At 36.8% G+C, this 21,451-nt stretch overlaps 1 protein-coding gene across 7 annotated transcripts in view; it reads left to right on the plus strand.

The window, feature by feature from the left end:
- The window catches only part of SLC4A10 (solute carrier family 4 member 10), a 297,649-nt gene that overhangs the window by 207,310 nt on the left and 68,888 nt on the right, over positions 1 to 21,451 (plus strand). For all 7 annotated transcript variants that reach the window (XM_043576897.1, XM_043576896.1, XM_043576894.1 and 4 more), the window contains 5 exons: positions 1,318 to 1,464; positions 9,901 to 10,001; positions 13,083 to 13,257; positions 13,807 to 13,940; positions 14,340 to 14,585. In XM_043576897.1, coding sequence (XP_043432832.1) covers positions 1,318 to 1,464; positions 9,901 to 10,001; positions 13,083 to 13,257; positions 13,807 to 13,940; positions 14,340 to 14,585 — 803 coding nt within the window. The remainder of the gene's footprint in view (positions 1 to 1,317; positions 1,465 to 9,900; positions 10,002 to 13,082; positions 13,258 to 13,806; positions 13,941 to 14,339; positions 14,586 to 21,451) is intronic.

A 21,451-nucleotide genomic window follows, 5' to 3' on the forward strand; every position in this document is an offset into this window, starting at 1 on the left:
TAAAACAAGACTATATGTTTATCATACCAATGATCATCTGTGAAAAGTTCTTGGTTGGAAAGTAAAGCAACAGCCTTTGAAAATAATCATAATCTCTTCTTCAGCAGTTTAGATTGAGTATCAAACCAGAAACTAAAACAAATGTTCTAAAAGTAGAATATTTGAAAGCACAATTTCCCTGGAAATTTTAGAAAAGGTGGTCAGTGTAATATGTAACTCAGCATAAGAATAATTTAGTAACCCCAAGCCTCAAATGTCTGCTCCATTTCATATTATATGAAATACAAAAAGTATCAGAAATATTCATATTATGTTTAATATAGACTAAATTATCCCATGTATCTTTATTTTTACTTTCTTCATTTGTTATGTTAAATATACCATTTGTCTCTGTGTTATGCTGCAGGAATAACCACCTACAATCTCAGTGGTTTAAAACAGTGAGCATTTATTTCTATGATGGCCTGTGTCTGTCCTAAGTTAGCAGAGGGGTTCTGCAGATTATCGTCGCTCAGGTACCCAGGCCCATAGAAGCTCCCCCTCACCCTGCTTTATCTCAGTCACTACGGCAGACAAAAGACAATGCGTTAAATTACATGCAGATTGTCATAACTTCCATTTGATATTGGCATATGTGCACCTAAATGGGGTACACCTAATCCCACTATCAAAGAAGGCAAGGAATGACATCTTACCCTATGTCGAGAAGAACTGTGATGTCTGTCAATAGCATAAATGACTACCACAGCGTGCGCGTGTGCGTGTGTGTAAATGTAACTCATTTTGAATGGAAATATGCTTGTTATACTGTATAGATGATGTGATATATATTCAGAAAACACTCATTTATAACTTTATTATTATTTAAAAATTAAAACAAATAACCTTTTAAGTTAGTTTATATGTTTCAGGGTATAAGTATTGCTAAAATTTTCAATATATTCTATAAATCTTATCTCTGTTTTTAAGCAAGGGCTTCTTTCTGAAAGTTTGATTTCGCCACACAAAAATAACCTTTGCCAAGCTTGAATCCTTAATTCTAACTGAATGAGATTCCTTTCATACTCCTTTCTCTTTTTCTTACTTTTGTTTCAGAAATTTCAACATTCATTCTAGCACTCTAAGAAAAATCTATATCTGTGTGCATTCGTAGAATAAATTATAATAGTTTAAAAACTTTTTTTAGTTAGAGCTGCCTAGTTCTTCAAATTGTTATAATCACATGTAAGATAACTGGGAAATGAAAACACTGAACACATTAAGATTTTATGATTACTTTTTATCTTTATTTATTATTTTTATCTTTTCCTCCTGTAGGTATTTCATGATGTTGCTTACAAAGCTAAAGATCGCAATGACTTGGTATCAGGAATCGATGAATTTCTAGATCAGGTTACTGTTCTTCCTCCTGGCGAATGGGATCCAAGCATTCGTATAGAGCCTCCCAAAAATGTTCCTTCCCAGGTATGTATATTTGAAAATACTCTTAAAAATCCCGTCATTTTTTTTGTCTTTTAAATACATGTACTAAAAAAGTATAACTCATTGAAAAGATTCAAGATGATTTAAATTGTGTGTTATTGTGATTTTTAATAACATATATATATATTTGGTGTTCATTCCCTTTTGTGGCATGGAGCTCCTAAACCCCTTCAAATTTCCTAAGTGAGGAGCAAGATGTTAATGAGGTGACTTTTGGAACTCACCACAGGATGGGCTGCTGGCCACTGGAGCCAACTGTGTGATTAGAGGGTTAGAACTTTCAGTCCCACCCTCCCACCTCCAGGAAGTGGAAGGGGCAGGAGATTGCATTCAGTCACCAATTGCCAATGTTTTAATCAATCATGCCTATGTAATGAAGCCTCCATGAAACCCCAAAAGGACAGGGAGCAGAGAGCTTCCAGGTTGGTGAACATGTGGAGACTGGGGAGAGAAGCATGTCTGGAGAGGGCAAGGAAGCTCCTCACCCTTTCTCCATACCTTGCCCTGTGCATCTTTTCTACCTGGCTGTGTTCCTGAGTTATATCCTTTCATCATAAGCCAGTGATCTGTATGCAAAATGTTTCCCTGAGGTCTGTGAGCTGCTCTAGCAAATTAATTGAGCCTGAGGAGAGGGTCATGGGAATCTTTGATTTATAGCCACTCAGTCAGAAGCTCAGGTGGCAACTTGGGGTGAGACGGGGGCAATCTTGCAGGTGTAAACCCTTAATAGTGGAATCTGATGCTGTGTCCCATTAAATAGTGTCAGAGTTGAGTTGGATTGTAGGATACCCAGCTAGTATCTGTAGTATTGCTTGTTGGTGTGGAGAACCCCCTGGTTCAATGGGGAACACATTGGAATTGGTACCAGAACCTATATAGCACCTAAGAAGGTAGGGATATGAAGTTACAGAGTCTTAATGCTATCCAACACACTTCACTGAGAAATTTGATATATTGATGATATGCTACCAAATCAAATGGTCCCATATGCCTGGAAAGATTTTAAACCCACCTTAAAACATATTATACTGGAGGAAAATTAAAATTTTAATAAACATGTAAAATATGGCCTGAGAAAAGCCCATTGCTATCTTTCCATATTTTGATATATTACTTTGAAATTGGTGAACATTAAGAAAACTCAGCCTGGGCTGCCTGGGTGGCTCAGTCGGTTAACCATCTGACTCTTGATTTCATCTCAGGTCATGATCTCACAGTTCCTTAGATCAAGCCCTGCATTGGGCTCTGTGCTGACAGTGCAGAGACTGCTTGGGATTCTCTCCCTCTCTCTCTGCCTTTATCTCTCTCTCTCTCTCAAAATAAATAAACTTTTTTTTTTTTTAAAAAAAGGAAAGAAAATTCAACCTCCAGCCCAGACACAACACTCCCATCACCATGGCTTCTCTGGGGTCATTGGCATTTTCCTCCTCTCTCCTCCTTTTGTGTATGGAGCTTGGTGTGGGAAACCTGATCGAAGAATTAAAGATCGAATTTTGCTGTGTGTCTGGATTTTCTTACTGCTTGTTCTTGCCATTTTATAATGTACCAAGTGGAAACTAGATAAAAATGTATACAGTAAGGCTCTCAATAATTTATATTTTTCCTAGGTGACATCATTTATCACCCTGTTGAAAAACAAAGTCACATGATCTTGTTTTCTGCCTATTCAATCCACCTTGCCACACTGAACATTTCACAGTTCAGACTTTTTGAAGTCTATTAAGTAGGAATGTTTATTCTGCTGTATTTCTAGAAATTAAACTTTAATGACATTTCAAAGCTCTTTAATGCTTTAAAGTTCTTTTTGATATCTGATAAAGGGTCAGTATCAAAATTATATAAATAACTTATAAAACTCAATACCCCAAAACAAATAATCCAATTAAAAATGGGCAGAAGGCAGGAACAGACATTTCTCCAAAGAAGACATTTGGATGGCCAATAGGCATATGAAAAGATTTTTAATATCACTCATCATCAGGAAAATGCCAGTCAAACTGTGATGAGGTATCACCTCATACCTGTCAGAATAGCTAAAATTAAAAACAAGAGACAACAGATGTTGGCAAGGATGTAGAGAAAAATGAACCTCTTGCATTGTTGGTGGGAATGCTAACTGGTGCGGCACTGTGGAAAACAGTATCGAGGTTCCTTGAAAAGTTAAACATAGAGCTGTTCTATGATCCAGTAGTCACTCCACTAGCTATTTACCCAGAGAATACAAAAACACTAATTCAAAGGGATACACGCACTTCTATGTTTATAGTAGCATTATTTACAATAGTCAAATTATGGAGGCAGCCCGAGTGTCCATCGATAGATGAATGGATAAAGAAGAGGTGAATATAAAATGGTCTATTACTCAGCCATAGAAAAGAACGAAACCTTGCCATTTGCAACAGCATGGAACAAGCTAGAAAGTATAATGCTAAGCAAAATATGTCAGTCAGAGAAAGACAAATACCATATGATTTCACTCATGTGAAATTTAAGAAACAAAACAAATGAGCAAAGAAAAAAAAAAGAAAGTGAGACAGACAAAGAAACAGACTCTTAACTATAGAGAACAACCTGATGGTTACCAGAGGGGTGGTGGGTGGAAGAATGGCTGAAATAGTTGATGGGGATTAAGGAGGGCCCTTGTGAAGATGGGCACCAGATGATTAAAATAAAAACTTAAAAAAAAGTAAAAAAAATAATATTCTTTTTGATAAGTATGTACTCTTAATGTCAAGATTTATTTAATGTTGTCTTGCATTAAATTGGAACATTTACAAGTTCCAGGTGGATCAGTATTTTTAAAAATAAAGCAATGAAAGCATTACCAAAAAAAAAGGAAATTTAAAGGCATGGCTTAATCATATCAGATAGAAAATTCCCCCTTACTGCTAATCTTATTTCTGATTGGGAAGAATTATTTTTTAACTTTTTTTTTTAATGTTTATCTTAGAGAGAGAGACAGAGTGCAAGTGGGGGAGGGGCAGACACACACACACACACACACACACACACACACACACACAGAATCTGAAGCAGGCTCCAGGCTCTGAGCTGTCAGCACAGAGCCCAATGTGGGGCTTGAACTCACAAACTGCGAGATCATGACCTGAGCCGAAGTCAGATGCTTAACCGACTGAGCCACCCAGGCACCCCAGAATTTTTAAATTAGAATTCTTATGTTCATGTTACCTTTGTGTGGATGTATGATATAAAAATTGTAAAAATTAAAACTCCAGTGTGCATTTCACTTATATAATCCAGAGAGGTAAAAATAAAGACTATTATTTTGCTATTATTTGGGGTCATTTTTAAATTACAGGCCTGACTTTGTTGAGATTTGTAGCCAAATGTTTGTTAAGGCCACTCATATTGCCACGTCTGTTCCTACTGAATATGCCCCCTGCAGCCCCCACAGATGTCATCTACTCAGCCTTCCCTAGGGCTTTTGTCCCTGTGGAGTCCAACTTGCCTGACCTTACTGCTCTAGTTGACTAAGACCCGGACATAGAATGTTCTCCTGGTTAGCCAGAGGTGGGAAAAAAATCTCAATCTCCCTATCGATTTAAGAAATACACACTGATGTCTTATTTCTGAAGTCATTTCATAATTATTAAAGATTATTTGATTTCCTTTTCTCAACAATTACAATTTTGTGGTTCTGTACCTGCAGCCACATTGTTTCAGTTGATCTACTAAAATAAAAGAAGTTGCTGAAAGTGTAATTTTTGGGGTTATAGATTGACTTATTTTTTGTACTTGTAAACATCTTTGCACTTATGATATTAGAAAAAGACAATATAATGCTTCCTGAAGTGGTAAGAAAGAAACTCTTTAATTGATTTTATTTGGGAAAAATTCTGTGAAAATATTAATACATTTGAAAATGAGTGAGACTTGAAAAGTCACTTGTTAATACCATTTAGTTTTTTGAACATTAAGACTGAAGTCAAGCATTTTTGAAAACATCTTGCCTTTGAGAAATGACATTTTTGAGGCAAGTGGAGGACTGGGAGCTCTGTATTTTTAAAATTGTTTTTATGAGACTCTTTAAAATCAGGATTAATTACTGGACTCAGAATATTAAGAGGCAATAGTAGAAAGAACATCGAATTAAGAATCAAGGCACTTGGGTTCTGCTATGCTTCTTTACAACATTAGTATTTTTTAAATGTATGTTGTAATTGAATAATAGATGCTATGAGCTATGTTTTCTTTCACTAAATGGAGCAAGATAAATTAAAAGATATTAAGCACTCTGACTTCATACTATTTAAATACTGTTTTCCTCCATGGGATAATTTCCGTGGTTTTTATGTTCTTTTGAAATGTATAAGTCACAGAATTTTTAATACTTTTTTCTCTCAGTTAAGAGGAGAAGAACTTGTCCACTTCAAGGGATAACCCTGAAAATTAGAACTTTGTGTGGGTCCTTATAATCACTCCCTTGTGTATACCATAAACTTCTTTGCTTTTCTCTCACGCCAATTACTTGCTTGTTAAAACCACAACCCTGTGTGAATCCAACTATTTAATCTGTACCTGCATTGATGCAGTTGGATGTAGCTGAAGGAAAACAGCTACACTGACTAATCTCGTTAGTTCATGACCACATACCTCAAGTGGGCCCTTAATGTTGCCGGTTCATCATCCTATCTCCCTGGTCCAATAAGTTTCTCTAGATGACTATTTCACACCTGTTTTCTCTCCTCACATCTTCAGCACATCCTTCTGACTCTCACTTTCAGATTTGCTTCCTACTTCTCTGAGAAATGTGAAATAACTTAAAGGGAACTTCCATAGACTCCCACCACCACATCTACCTGCCTGCAGGCATCTACTCCCACATACTCTGCTTTCCTATATATTATTGAATTATCCAAAGTCAGCATTCTCCCTTTGCATTAGACCCCATCTGTTCAAACCTACTCAAAGACATTACACCAATTCTCTTTCTTTCCTATATCATCAATCCTTTTGTTCTCTATTATGTCATTATTGTCAGCATAAAACCTTATTAATTTGCAAATCTTTAAAAAAAACCTCTTAATACTGCTATCACCATCAGCTACTCATCCATTCCTTATTTTCCCCTCTGCAACCAAATGGCACAAGGGTTCTCTGAACTACCTGCCTCCAATTCCTCTTCTCCAATAAGACTTTTGCCCCATCACTTCACTAAAACTACATACATGAAGGTCACTGAGGATCTCTACACTGTTCAATCCCATAGTCAGTTCTTAGTCTGCATTCTATTTGCCTGCCAGTCAACAGCATTTGACAGAGTTGATGACTCCCCTTTTCTTGTACTCTCTTTGCTTGGTTCCCAAGACACCACACTCTTGGTTTTTCTCTTAGCTCACTGGTCACTCCTCAATCTCCTATGCTGGTTTCTTCTTTTTTCCCCTGATTTCTTTATGTTGAGATGATACAGGGCTCAGTCTTTGCTCATATTTTCTTTTCTACCTACACTCATTCTCTTAGTAATATCATCCAATGTTATAACTTTAAATCCTTTCCCAAATTTACTGTTTACCTTGAACTTGAGAGTTATTTATCCACATGCCAATGTCTCCCCTTGGATGTCTTATAGATATCTAAAACCTGACATATCCAAAGTTTGAACTGAATTGTAGATTGTCTCATTTCTATATCTGTATTCATCTTTGCATTTATATTAGAAAAGGCAATATGATACTTCCTGAAGTATACAAGAAACTCCGATCTTTTCTCAAGGTCTGTTGCATTTGCACCTGCCTCTATTGGTAGGTCTTAACTCCATACTTATAGTTGGCCAAGCCAAAAACACTCATTTTTAAAATTTATTCTTAGATTTCCATTCTTCCAGGAAATACTCTTGGATTTTCCTTTAATATTTATCCAGAATTACACCATTTCTCATTGTTGCTACTGCTGCCATCCTAGTTCAAGCTACCATCATTTTTTTTCCTCCTAGATTATTGAAATAGTTTTTTTTTATCACTCTCCTTGTTTCTGTCCTTGTCCCCCAACATCTGTTATCAGCACAGCAGCCAGAGTGACTCCAAGTGAGACCATGCTACTCCTTTCCTCAAAACCCTACAACATTTTCTCAATTCACTGAGAATAAAAGCCAAATACGTACAATGGTCTACTAAATCTATACAATCTGGCTTCCCTTTATTTCTTCAAAGTAAACTCCTATGACTTTCTTCCTTGTGAACTCTTTTCCAACAATGTCGGCTTCTTTGTTCTTTGTTCTTCAAACCCTACAGCCATACCCCTGCCTTGACACTGTCTCACTTGCTGTTCTTTCTGTCTGTATATCCCCCAGTTATTCTCATGGCTTATTCTCTCAGCTCCCTTAGGCTTTTCTCAAATGACACTTTCTCAATGATCCTACCTGACCGCTCTGTTTATAATTGCCACTCCTTCCTCCCTACCCACCCACCCCATACCTCAGATCCCCCTCTTAAGTCTGCTCTAAATTTTCATTTTTACATAGGTTTTAATCTAACACACTGTAGAATTAATTTACTTATGTGTTTATTTGTTTATTGTTTGGGTTCCCCATTAGAAGGTGAGTTCCACAGGCCTGATTTGTCCACTGGTGTCTTAATGGTGGGGTTGAGTAAGTGACACAAATTGGCTTTCAATAAATATGGGTTGGTTGAATTAGTAGATTGCATAAGTTGAGTAGTCAAATATATATACACTCTTTAATTTGTTTAAAAAAACAAAATACATGTGTTTCTGAACAAAAAATATTTCCTGTATTTTCCTCAGAATATTCATCGGTATTGTTCATACATCTCTTTTCACACACCTTTCCCCCTTACTATAAGATGAACACTCCTTGATGAAACAGGTACTTTAGAATGGTTAATATATTTCATGGTTTATCATTTGCCTTATCAATGTATAGCTTTTTCCACTGTAAGACAATGAGACATAGCCAGTAAAGGATAATTACCCAGGAGACCAAATAATATCACTTGCTTTCTGAGATTTATGGAAGCTAAGAAGCATTTCCCTGGGTGACTGTTGGGTATTTAGGGTACCGAGGCCACCCTTAAAGCCCTTTACTCTATATAATAGCTATTTATGTGTAAAGGCAGTTCCTCCATCAGCTGACAGACATCCTCTCTTTTATCTTTGAATTTTTGTTCATTGTACCTATTCATATACCTGGGAAGTTGTAAAAATATCAAGCAATGAACTTTTCTCTATTTTGTGCATTTCAAAACCTATTTTTCTCATGTTTTAAACCTGTGCCACTTTCCTAAATGTCCTATTATACATAAGATCATTTGCTAATTCACATGCTTAGACTATTTTGGAATGGCAGTGAAGTAAATATTTTAACTGCACCACTTAAAAAAATTTTTATGATACTTTTCAGCCCTTTTGAACACATTGGCATCCTCTAGGATAACCAATAGGGAGGATTTTATGATTTTTAAAAATCTCTGTCACCAACAAAAGTGGGTGGAACAGGCTTGTGATAAGACAGCACTTCCATAAGCCTCAGTTAATTTTTCAATGACCGAATGGAAGTTTCCATTTGTAAGAGTCTGGGATCTCCGTGAGTCAGAAAGAACCATGTTGTAAATCATTCATTCCTTAGGTAGGAAGATATCTGCCAGAATAACAGGGAACCACCTTTAAAAATAGCTAGCGATAATAGTTTAAGTTGATTGAACAGTTGAACTATGCCAGGCATACAACACCACCGTAACTAGTGCCTCCTCATTCCAACCTCGCCAACCCTGGTCTCTCTTCGTCCCCTTCCTTTCCTTCATTGTCTTCATAGCTGAATGTCTACCTGACATTAGAGACTTGCTTGTCTCCACTAATAGAATGCCTTTTCTCACTCACCTTTGCATTTCTTTTTTTTTTTTTTTAAATTTTTTTTTTCAACGTTTATTTATTTTTGGGACAGAGAGAGACAGAGCATGAACGGGGGAGGGGCAGAGAGAGAGGGAGACACAGAATGGGAAACAGGCTCCAGGCTCTGAGCCATCAGCCCAGAGCCTGACGCGGGGCTCGAACTCACGGACAGCGAGATCGTGACCTGGTTGAAGTCGGACGCTCAACCGACTGCGCCACCCAGGCGCCCCTCACCTTTGCATTTCTAACACCCGTAACAATGAATGGCACACAAGGCACCAATAAAGATTAATTGAAAGACTGAGTAAATGTCCATCACTTCATTTAATTTTCTCAACCACGCTGATAGGTATTGTTACTACCACTCGTGAATGGAGGAGGGAACTGAAGCATTAGGAGATTAGATAACTTTAATTAGAGTTCATGTAGCAAATAAGTAACAGAGCCTGGGTTCTTGGCCACTCTGCATATTGCCTCAAGGGAAAAAAATTGTTTTTGTTATTTACAACTAGCACCTGAAATTAAAAAACAAAAACAAAAAACTTCCTGCAGGAGAAGAGGAAGATTCCTGCTGTACCAAATGGAACAGCCGCTCATGGGGAAGCAGAGCCCCACGGAGGACACAGTGGACCTGAACTCCAGCGAACTGGAAGGTCAGTGAAAAGTACTTGTATGGGACTTCAAAGACCAAATGATATACTGTCCTTTGTGTCAGGAATTGCTGTTTAGAGATGTAATTTTTTTTATACTTTGAGTACCTGTTAATAAATACCTATTTGAGTATGTATGTATTTATTTATTTGAATATCTATTCCGTGAACACCTATGTAATGCCAATAAATTTGATTTCCCAGTATTTACTAATCATTTTTGTTACTATTAAACCAGCACAGTGAATACATCATTCCATTTTATCTTACCTAGTCTTTCATTTGCTGTGCATAAAATGTGTTCACAGATTCGTAGAATGAATAAGAAAACTGTCAGTGGCCCCTTCTAAAAGGGCCTGTTGAAAGCTTCAAGTTCAGATGGAAATAAAAATAAATACCAAGAACTCAGTCTTATAGAACCTATCTCATTACATGCAAGTAGGATGTATATAATAGTATTTTTTATTTTTATGGTTGTAATTTGAAAGAGCCATATGATTTATTTTTTCTAATCACACATCTTTGAAGAGATGAAAGCTTCAATTTATTTCTCAAAATGGTTCTTTATCGTTTTTTGACAGCTTGTCTCTCTCCAAGCAATGTGTGAGCAGAAAATCAGAAAACCTTGGGAGGGTCTGTCTTCAGGGAATATGTGCACACAGCCTCCATTATAATTGAAGGCAAGGGCAAAGGCTTTGCAGGATTGGTACCCCCTTCCTCTCAAGGCCATTTCCTGGAATGCTTGCACTGTGTCCTTTAAGCTGACTTTTGAGTTTCTGACAACTCTATGCATTTTAATTCTCCTCTGTTCTTTCCCTTTATCTGTGTTTTGTCTCTGAGGAAAGGTCCTTTAATGTCTTCCTCAGCCTCCATACATAATTTGAGATGATTCAAACAATTTTTTTCCTTCTCCCTTTACTGGAAGCGTGGTTACTCCTTCTGTTTGCTTTCATATTTTCAAATGCTGTCTTTTTATTTTGGGTGGTTTCTCTCTCTCTCTCTCTCTCTCTCTCTCTCTCTCTCTCTCTCTCTCTGTCTCAGGTGTAACATGCCACATAGCTTAGATTTTTTTCGAAGTTCACTTTTCCTTACTGCTTCCTAAATCCTCCCAGGTCACCAATATCCGGTATCTTCGCTTCTCCAGAGTTCTTCCACAGATTCTGTTGCTGACATGACTTGAAGTATCCATTACTCATCTGCTCTCCGAGAGTTGCTGGTGTACATCTGGGCTGCTCTTGCACTGTTCTCTGCAATGACCTCCCACTTCCGGATTTAGATTTTTGCTGCTAAAAGCACGTTTATTACACAGTAATATCATAGCTATTGACACTATTTTATGCCCTAATAAGTAATTAATTAGAAAACAGTAGTCTAACAGAAAGTGCTATCAAACCTACAAATATTAACTACTAAGTAATAGTTCGTAACCACCTCAAAATATTTTGGGGATTAGGTGGGATGTAAATGATAAATGAATAAATAAATACTGGATTAAATCTATTTTGAATTGTGACTTTGATAAGTTAACAAATCACTCAGAAATGATCCTCCCCAAATAAAAAAATATGCACATGTTTATCAAACGCACGCAGGGGACTCTAAGATGATCTTTGTGTGTATGAGTTTCATGGGTTCTCTGTAAGCTTCTTTGAGTTTAAATGTCCTGTTTTTCAATTGGAATTTCATCCTTCTCACTTTCTCCTAGTCCACATCCCTCTGATGGAAGCAATCACCAGGAAAACATAAGGAGTCTCTCACTTATGTAATAGTGAGATAGTTACTAACAGGTTACTATTGTGTCTATGTCAGTCAGGTCAGGGTGATTACAAGTAAGAGTCAAAATTTTCAGTTATTCTGAAGATACACTTTTTTCAAGGCAAACCAGAGTTAGCGTCTCAAGAGAACAATAATTTTTGAGGCAGTTCGTAGATTGTCTGTGAACATTTCTATCCAGAAAATAAATAAAAATTTAATATCTTTGGATAATCCAAATATATCTAGCATACTGGCAGTAGATTGGAACATAATGGTTTTTTTTAACCTTTGTGTAGGAACTTAATCATAGTCTTATTCATTTTAATATGACATCTTTATTCCATGGAGCACAAAGAGCTTTCAGTAGCCAAGTATTAAATCCATATATTATTGTTAAATATTCAAATAATGAGAATACCTGTTCATTAATATTCTCATTCCTAGTAGATTAAAAATATTTTAGACCTCACATTTTAGGGAGCATTTTACAATTTACTGCTATTCTTCTCCCCTCCACCCCCCAAATCCTCTTTCAAGTGTTTTGGTGTGGTTTTGGGATATATTTAGAATAAGTGAATTTATACTAAGTAAGGCCATTATTGTCTTGTGAATGATAGATGTTGGGATATGTTTAGACAATAATGGATCAAAATTACATTTGTCTGGGTTGGTTATTATAAGGTCCCCTTCTTAATTTCCTAAAAATGAAAACAACTATGGAATCTATCTGTCTTTACTAGGTATTACTGTCATCCATAAGGCCATTTAGATGCCTGCTTGAAACAATACGTGGTGAGGAATATTTTGGCAGAGAAAGTAGGTAACTGGAGCCATGGTTAAACACTACTTCTTCTCTCTAGGGTAATGTTCACCGTTGCAGAACGCAAAAGCCACCTTATCCTCCCAAACTTCACTTTCTGCTATGCTAAATGAAATGTAAACAATTAGAAAATACTGCCAACGACTGAGGGTAGTAGGCCTGAGTTTAGGAGGGGTAGATTGATATAGAAATGGCACGGAGATTAGAGTGATCCTTAAATCTCATTATTTGAATTTTGATTGAAGGACAGCTCTGCACCTTGTTTGAGAGAACACGGGGTTTTCTGGTTGCTGGCATAATATTTAGTTAGGAATTGAAGAGACACAGTGGTACAAAGCCATCTCTGTAGATCATGCTAATACAATGTAGCAGGTTAAAATGGGTCTCATCTCCGCTGATGGAAAATGTATACTGTGACCTGGCAAAAAGGAAATGAGGATTTTGCTTTGTGGGTGTGTGTTTTTATATTTGGATTTCACTCTTGTGTTTCCCTCCTCCCCCCATCTTAGGATTTTTGGGGGACTTATTTTAGATATCAAAAGAAAAGCTCCATACTTCTGGAGTGACTTCAGAGATGCTTTCAGCCTGCAGTGCTTAGCATCTTTTCTATTTCTCTACTGCGCGTGTATGTCTCCAGTCATCACATTTGGAGGACTGCTGGGAGAAGCAACGGAAGGTCGTATAGTATGTATTATGCTTTCCCTGGAATTTTAAAACCTAATCAGTTTTTAGGAATGATAGTTAGATAAGTCAACATTTAGTTTTGGATTCCTTTATAACTGGTAATCTGGAAGTGGAATGTCTCAGAACTGTTAATTCTTAGTCTTACACAAGGTTCTGCTCTCATCCCTGACCTCGCCCCAACCCCAGTCCTTGTCTGGCTTTGGCTCCCATTCTCACAAGGAGAGAGAGATGGACATGAGGAATCCATTTCCCACTTACACAGCCCACGCTTCTCTCCTGACACTGACCGCGAATACATGTAAACTTTTAATAGTCCAAAGAAAAGCAAGATGAGGAATGTGGAGAGAAAACATCCCCATTCAGTACCATTCATATTCTCCTGACTGCTTGTCCCTTTTCTTATTCCCTTACTCCACATCCTGCCCAAGGTCACTAGGTTTTTCATAGCAAATGAAAAAGAGTATCCTCATGTATTTTAAACATGTACTTCCTAGGTATAATAGTTGCCTGTGTAGCTTAGGTAATGGAATTATTTATATCTCTACACAGAGTGCAATAGAATCTCTCTTTGGAGCATCTATGACTGGGATAGCCTATTCCCTCTTTGGTGGACAGCCTCTTACCATATTGGGCAGTACAGGACCAGTTTTGGTGTTTGAGAAGATTTTGTTTAAATTTTGCAAGTAAGTGTTAAATACTTTTGGCCCTTCCTCCCTTTCTATTTCTCCACCGTATTTATACTTCTCCCAACATCATGTCTGGGGTCTGCTGGGAAAGGTGGGCGTAATGGATTTGATTCAGTTTGCCATTTTTGTCTCTCCATGGAAATAAAGGAAAAGTAAAATGTATGTGCGATTTGCTATGTAAAATTTATAAAAAATGATATTCTGTTCTAAACATGAGAAACCTCTTTTAGTTTTGTCCTCTTAGATGTCCCCTTTCAACAAACGTTTTGAGTTTAGAAAATCATGGGATGTGAAGGTTATTTACTTTCACTTCCTGAATTAGACTTATTCCCATCTATTTAAAATGGTGGCGAGCTGTTAAATGACCTTATTTCCGCTGTTCTTTCCTCCTCCTAGAGAATATGGGCTGTCGTACCTGTCTTTAAGAGCTAGTATTGGACTTTGGACGGCAACCCTTTGTATCATACTTGTGGCGACCGATGCAAGCTCCCTCGTCTGCTACATCACCCGGTTCACCGAAGAAGCTTTCGCTTCTCTTATTTGCATCATCTTCATCTATGAGGCCCTAGAGAAGTTGTTTGAACTCAGTGAAGCATATCCAATCAACATGCATAATGATTTGGAACTGCTGACCCAATACTCGTAAGTAACGTTTCCCCTAGTGGCCATGGGGCTTGTCTTTTTACAAATTGCTATTGTTTAAAAAAAAAAAATAGGATGAACTTCCATTGCAGATCAAGTGTCTTACATTGATTCAGGATCTAAATCCCTGATCAGACTCTCAGAGGGGAACAGGATTTTAAAAGCCACCTCATCAGATACTCATCTGATACTTGAGTTCTCATTATAAAAACAAAAGCAAAACTCACCGAATTGAAATGTGATTTTGCTTTTTAGAATGCACGATATTAATGGTGGAGGTGCTCAGGCTTTGCCAGTTGAAGGTGATGTTAACAGTTCAGGAATAAAGATGGGACTGTACCTATTGTACTTTCCAGTTTTAGTATGCCAGCAGTTTGGAATTTCTCTACGACTGTGTTTGTGGAGTACACAAACATTACATTATTCCTTTCTTTGATTTAATTTTAGGATTTTTTTTGTTGCATTTGTATGTACATTTTTGTACAGCAAATATTTGAACCAATATGTTCTTTACAAGTCCGTTATAACCTCTCCATCAATCACCAATGGTCTTCTTATAAATTGCTTAGATATGGCCCCAAATACTTTGAAGATTTATTATCTTTATTTACCATTGACATACATCAGAATTGTTGAAATTAGGCCAAAATAGTATCATGTTCTGATTTTGTTAAGAATGATATAATGATACAGTGTTGAAAATAGAATGATTTTTAGTACATCAAATTTTTCCTGGTCTTTCTACCTCTGTCTCAGATAAGAAAAATCAGAGTGGAAACATAAAGTAACTTTCCCAGTAAAAGCAAATAGCAAGGGTGTTGTGAACAGGATCCAGAAGCAGATGAAGGAGGTGTCAGGGACACTCAGGAAGCAGGCAAATGGGAAGACTAGTTTGATCAGAATGAAGGATAACATGGACACGTGCCGTTTTGTTTCTCTTTAGAGAACAGTGTCACCCAATTTGGATCTCCTTGCTGGGATGTATGTTATCTGTTTGAATCTTCAAACCTATTACATGCCAGGCACTATGCTAGGTACTAGGGATGTATAATTATCTCTGCCTGCATTTTCACACTTATTACATGCCAAGCGCTATGCTATAGACATGAATAATACATTCGGTCCTCAGTGAACTTCCAGTTTAATAGGGGATACAGACAAACAGGCAACACAATGAAAGAAGTGCTGTGTTAAGAGATTGGTGCAGAATGCAATGGTACCACATTAGAAGAATACCGAACCCAGATTTGGGGTTCATGGAAGACTACTTGGAGGAAGTAACATAGAAGACCAGAACATCAGGGTGCCTGGGTGGCTCAGTCAGTTAAGGGTCCAACTCTTGATCTCAGCTCAAGTCTGGATCTCAGAGTCATGAGCTCAAGCCCCGCATTGGGATCCATGCTGGATGTGGAGCCTACTTAGAAAAAAAAAAAAAAAAGAAGAAGAAGACAAAGAAGAAGACCAAAATACCAGTAGGAGTTAGGAAAGTGCTGAGGAAGGGGGCAGGAGAGTAGTCCAGATGGAAGGAATGGTGCAGGTCTGGAAGTAAGAAACGCATGGATGCTTTGAAATATTTGTTGAAAGTCAAATAGATAGTGGTAAAATAAGAAGCTGGATCCAGGTTTTATGGTTTTGATGTAATTTTCAAATTGCATCAGTACACTGATGAATACAAATAAGCTCTCCTAAAGACAAAATATGGCCCAAGTAAAACAGGTAAAAGCAGAACTATTCCATGTGCAGTGGTGGGGAGGCACCAGCTGTCCACCTACCCTTCCATTTGTTCCTGAACCTTCAGTGGCAGCATCAAAGTACCTCAGACTGAGGAATACCATTGAAAATCTCCAGGTGTAAAAAGGAAAAAGATCAGAGAAGCAAAGACTGTGCCCTGGATAATGGTCATAGCTTGAAGATAGAAGAATGGGAGCATGCAAGCAATAGGTAAAAAGTAAGAAGAATCAGAAAAAGAAACAAAAAACAAACAAACATGGATGGTGTCAGGTTGTAAAAGGCATGGGACAAAGCTGGGTCAAGAAGTCTTTAGAGGACAGTGGTGTAGAGATCAAACAGGACGAGGGAGAGAGATCATTGTTAACGTAAGAAACAGCACTGGGTGGGGAGGGGGGCAGGACTACAAGCTAGTTTGCAAAAAATGAAGATGAGAGTAGGCGGTAAAGAAAGGGAGAAAGTATGCAGAGGCCGATTTGGTCAAAGAAAGTGAAAAACAGTGCCTGCTGGAGAGGGCAGCGAGATCCTGAGAATGGTAATTTGTGACAGAAAAGAGCTATGTGTGTTTGAAAATGAAGACAGAGAGGCAGAGGAAAGAGAGAGATTAGAGATGATGGTAAGGGAGTGGGTAAACATGGGATTTCAACCTCCCCAAAAGTGATGAGATCAAGACAAATTGTGGGGTTCAGTAAGACAAATGCTCAGAGGATAATTTGAAAGCAAAAATAGCTTTGTTTGCCCATGATTCCTGCTTTTCATGGCAATCAGGAGGAGAGTTGCATGGGTCCTGACTTTCTTAATGTTTCCATCTCCGCTTTTCTAAAAAAGGATCCCCACGAGTTTAGGTTCAAGTGATGCTTTATCACAGTGTACACATCTAAAACCTAATTATGTGAAGGCTGAGCAGAAATGTGTGCTAATCACTGTTTCCCATTGCCCATGTGCCCTTCTCAGCCGTAATAAGGAAGGCAGCAGAGATGGAAAGATGGGTTCATCCTGCTGGGTGGTGAGGTGAGATGGTTGGAAACTGGTAGTCTCCCTGGGAAATGTGCTGACCAGACATCTTTACTGAACCATCTTCACTTTGATGTTCACGCCATGATTCCCTGGCTCTCAGTACCACTCACAGGGTGTGCATGAATCTGATCAGTTATTGCTATTACCTGGTCTTGGAGAAGCAAAACAAATATCTCGCTATGCGTATGATGAATATATTTATTAGTGTACTTTCGGTCATGTGCATTTAAAAAAGGTAAAGAAAAGTATTGCTAACAATAATGGCTAATGCACAGTGTAATATCATGCTTGTGCCCAAAGCATTTTCTGTTTCGTGAGCTCCATATGATACTTGTGGTTTTTCTTGTTCTTGCCACCATGACCTTTTCACACTAATCAGTCTGTAAGTGTCATCATGCTCATGGTCACCTAAAATTTTCTCCCGATGTTTGCCGGCCTCATGCTTTGACAGTTTTCATAAGAAAAAATTTTCAAAAAATGTCATAGCTAGGATGCAGCATATCTGAGATTGCAATCTTTGCAAAATTAATATGCCCGTGCTTCCACATAGTTGGTTTAGGTGTAAGATATTGAAAAAGGCATCGTATTTAGGATGTGCGTTTCAGATATTCTTTATAGTTGGGCCTCCTGTATTCAGATTTTCCTAAACCCATAATTTTACCAATGAAATAACAAAATGTCTTTGATTTTTTAAAGACTTTCCTAGTTCCTTTGGCATCCTAACCTTATAATGTGGTAATATGTAGACCTTATATTTGAAGCTATAAGTTTCTTTTCATTGTGCCAAGAGCAAGTGTCAAGATAATCAATTTAGTTTCAAGAATATATACATTATACCAGATGATCAAGCTGAATATGTCAAGTTAGCAATAAGTAATGAGTTTGTGGGAATAACTTTTTCTAGGTTGCTTTGATTTTAAGAAACAGCAAAAATAGAATAAAGCATTCTGCTATGTAAGATGAAATATTCCTTCAATATATAGTAATAATCTAAAGCTTTCAAAGATGGCTAGCTAAAGAAAGATTGGGGTGATATGAATTCTTTGCAGCTGGTTGGGTCAAAGCAGAGACCAGGGTCTGTTACTCTAGTTTTCAATATACTAGCAGACTAGAGTTAAATAATATCAACAATTACCAAGCCATTAGGAGGACTGATTTTACTATTAGGTTCTTGAAAGGTTTTTTTTTTGTTGTTTGGTTTTGTTTTTTGTTTTTTTCCTATCTTTGTTGTTTTTATCCAACTCTCAGCCCTCCACATAACCCAGGGATGTTCTGGATAAATGTTATTTATTGACCGACCTTATACTCATAGAAGGGTATTATTTTTCTCATCTCCTCAACTAGAGTTGAGCCTCTTTTAAGATAGAAAACATGTAATAATTGTATCCCTCCAGTCTCAGCATAATACTGTAACTATAGTAAGTGATACTTAATACATATTGATTAACTGAATGTGTTGTAAAATAATTGACGTCACCTGGCCAAGCTTGTTTGGCAAGTGAAGACAAGTGTACTCTTTTACAGTATCTTTAACCTGACTCTTAAAAATTTCAGCAGGAAGTTTTGAATAAACTTGAGATGTTATGAGAGTCTTAATGTACTTAAATATGTACAAATCTGGATCCATAAAACTAGTTCTGACTGAAGATTCAGACAGGGTGCCAATATGGTGTAGAAGTCATCTGGAAGAAATGAGAGGCAGGATTGCAAACTATAGCAGAGATTCAAAAGTTGCTCTGAGATTCAGGGGAAAAGAAGATGAAAGGGTAGTTCTCATAGCTCAATGACCTTATAGTACTCACTCATCAAAAAATAAAGAATAAAACTCAGATTTAGAGAAACCCCTGTGTTGCCACTTTTTAAATCAGATTTTTACTACATATACACTTGAAAAATTTATCCAGATTTCTTGCAAAATAAATTTGTAATTATATTCTATGTATTTATTTGTGTAATGTATGTGTAGCTCCACCAGGTTAATCTCTGTAATGCTACGTCCATGACTATTAGACACCCCTTTGAGCCCATTGTCCTAGCAAAGTGCTTGGCACGTGCATAAAATGAGCATGTCCATATTTTTACATTTCTGGAAATGCCCCTTACAACTGACATTAAGCAAGGAGATTATCTGACATTTTAGAATCTAATAAATATGATAGTAGGCACTCAATAAATGATTATTCAATAAATACACTTCTGGCAACCCATCTCATTCTTGATTTTTAATCCAAACCCTTGATATCTTTGCTTTCCCTTTTGCTCTGAATTAAATTCTTATTTCAATGATAAAGTCTTATCTCCACTAGCAATAATATCCAATATAACTTTATTATTTGCCTGTTTTATCCTCATTGTTCCTAATGGATTATGAGCCTATGAGTACAAGATTAGAATCTCTTCATCTTTCTATCTCTAGAGGCCAAGGGGGTTGGTAGATATGAGTAAACCTTTCTTAACTGTCTTGCAATAACGTTACTTCTCAGATGCACCTTTAGCTACTATTTTCCTTCTCTGTAACTATAGATTTACAGACATTATATAGAATTATCTTTCATGCTTTGTTGTTAAATAGCTATGAAAGGGCAGAAATTTACATAAGCATCCAAGATTAGAGGGAGAGTGATAAGCAAAAATTGGTGGTTTCTTCTCTAAGATGCATTGCATGGCCACAATTCATCATTTCACTTTGTTGAGATATGATGACCATTCTCAGAAGGTTTACAGTCTTTGAAGTACTGACCTCATTTCTCTTCACTTCCTGAATTGACCTAGATTTAAGGGTATATTCTGAAATATTTAAGGTGGAATATAATGATGTTTCAATTTATATTAAAATATCTCAGCACAGACACTGTGGTAATATGTGTATGTAGGTTAACTTACAGCCATAGGTAGCTGGTATTTCAGTCAGGAGTCCAAACTCCAGGAGTAGTCAGCTAACATTAAAGCAGAGAGGCTAAATACCAGAAAAGGTTATCACAAGCCTGTGAGTCACATTTCAGTCAACACTAAGGCTTTGCTGAATATCGGAAATAGATTTTCATTGGTGAAAGTACTGACTTGTTAATCAGTGTAAGGAACTGTACTGGTAAGATTAAAAGTAATCATTTTGAACTAAATTAAAATGAAAACAGCTTATAAAAATTTGTGGGATGCAATAAAAGCAGTGCTTAGATGGAGATTTATAGCATTGAATGCATAGGTTAAAAAAGAAATTAAGCTTCAACCTTAGAAAACTAGAAAAAGAAAAGCAAATTAATTTAAAAATTAGCAAAAGAAAAGAAATAATAAAAAAGTAGAAAGCAATGAAATTAAAAATGGGAAATCACACTGGGTGTTGTAAGGAAACCAATTTGACATAAATTTCATATTAAAAAAATAAAATAAACATTAAAAATTTAAAAAAAAAGGGAAATCAACAGAGAAAAAAAATCAGAGGACCAAAGTCTTGTTCTTTGAAAAGATCAATAAAATTGATAAGCCTCTCATCAGGGTAACTAAGAAAAAAAAAGAGTATACAAATTGCTAATATCAGAAATGAAAGCAGGGACATCACTGAAGATGCCATGGGAACTAAAAAGAATATAAAGTAATACTATGAACATCTATATGCCCACAAATTTGATAATCTAGATAAAATGGACCAATTCCTTGAAAGAGAAAATCTGCCAAAACTCACACAAGAAATAGATAATCTAAATAGAACTGTATCTATTAAGGAAATTGAATCAATAATTAATAACCTTCCAAAAAAGAAAGCACCAGTCTCGTTGAATTCTATCAAACATTTAAAGAAACTATTATACCAATTTTCTACCATCTCTTTCAGAGGATAGAAACCATGAGAATATTCCCTAACTCATTCTATAAGGCTAGCTTACCCTAATATCAACACCAGACAAAGATATAAGAAAAGGAAATTATAGACCAATAGCTCTTTTGACCAAATATGCAAAAATCCTCAATAAAATACTAGCAAATCAACTCCAACAATGTTTAAAAAATTACACACCACAACCAAGTGGGATTTATTTCAAGTATGCAAGGCTGGTTCAACATTCCAAAATCAATTAATACAAGGCATTCCATCAATAGGCTAAAGATAATAAGTTCATGTTCGT

Source organism: Prionailurus bengalensis, chromosome C1 (assembly GCF_016509475.1).
Source record: "Prionailurus bengalensis isolate Pbe53 chromosome C1, Fcat_Pben_1.1_paternal_pri, whole genome shotgun sequence".
NCBI classification, from domain to species: domain Eukaryota; kingdom Metazoa; phylum Chordata; class Mammalia; order Carnivora; family Felidae; genus Prionailurus; species Prionailurus bengalensis.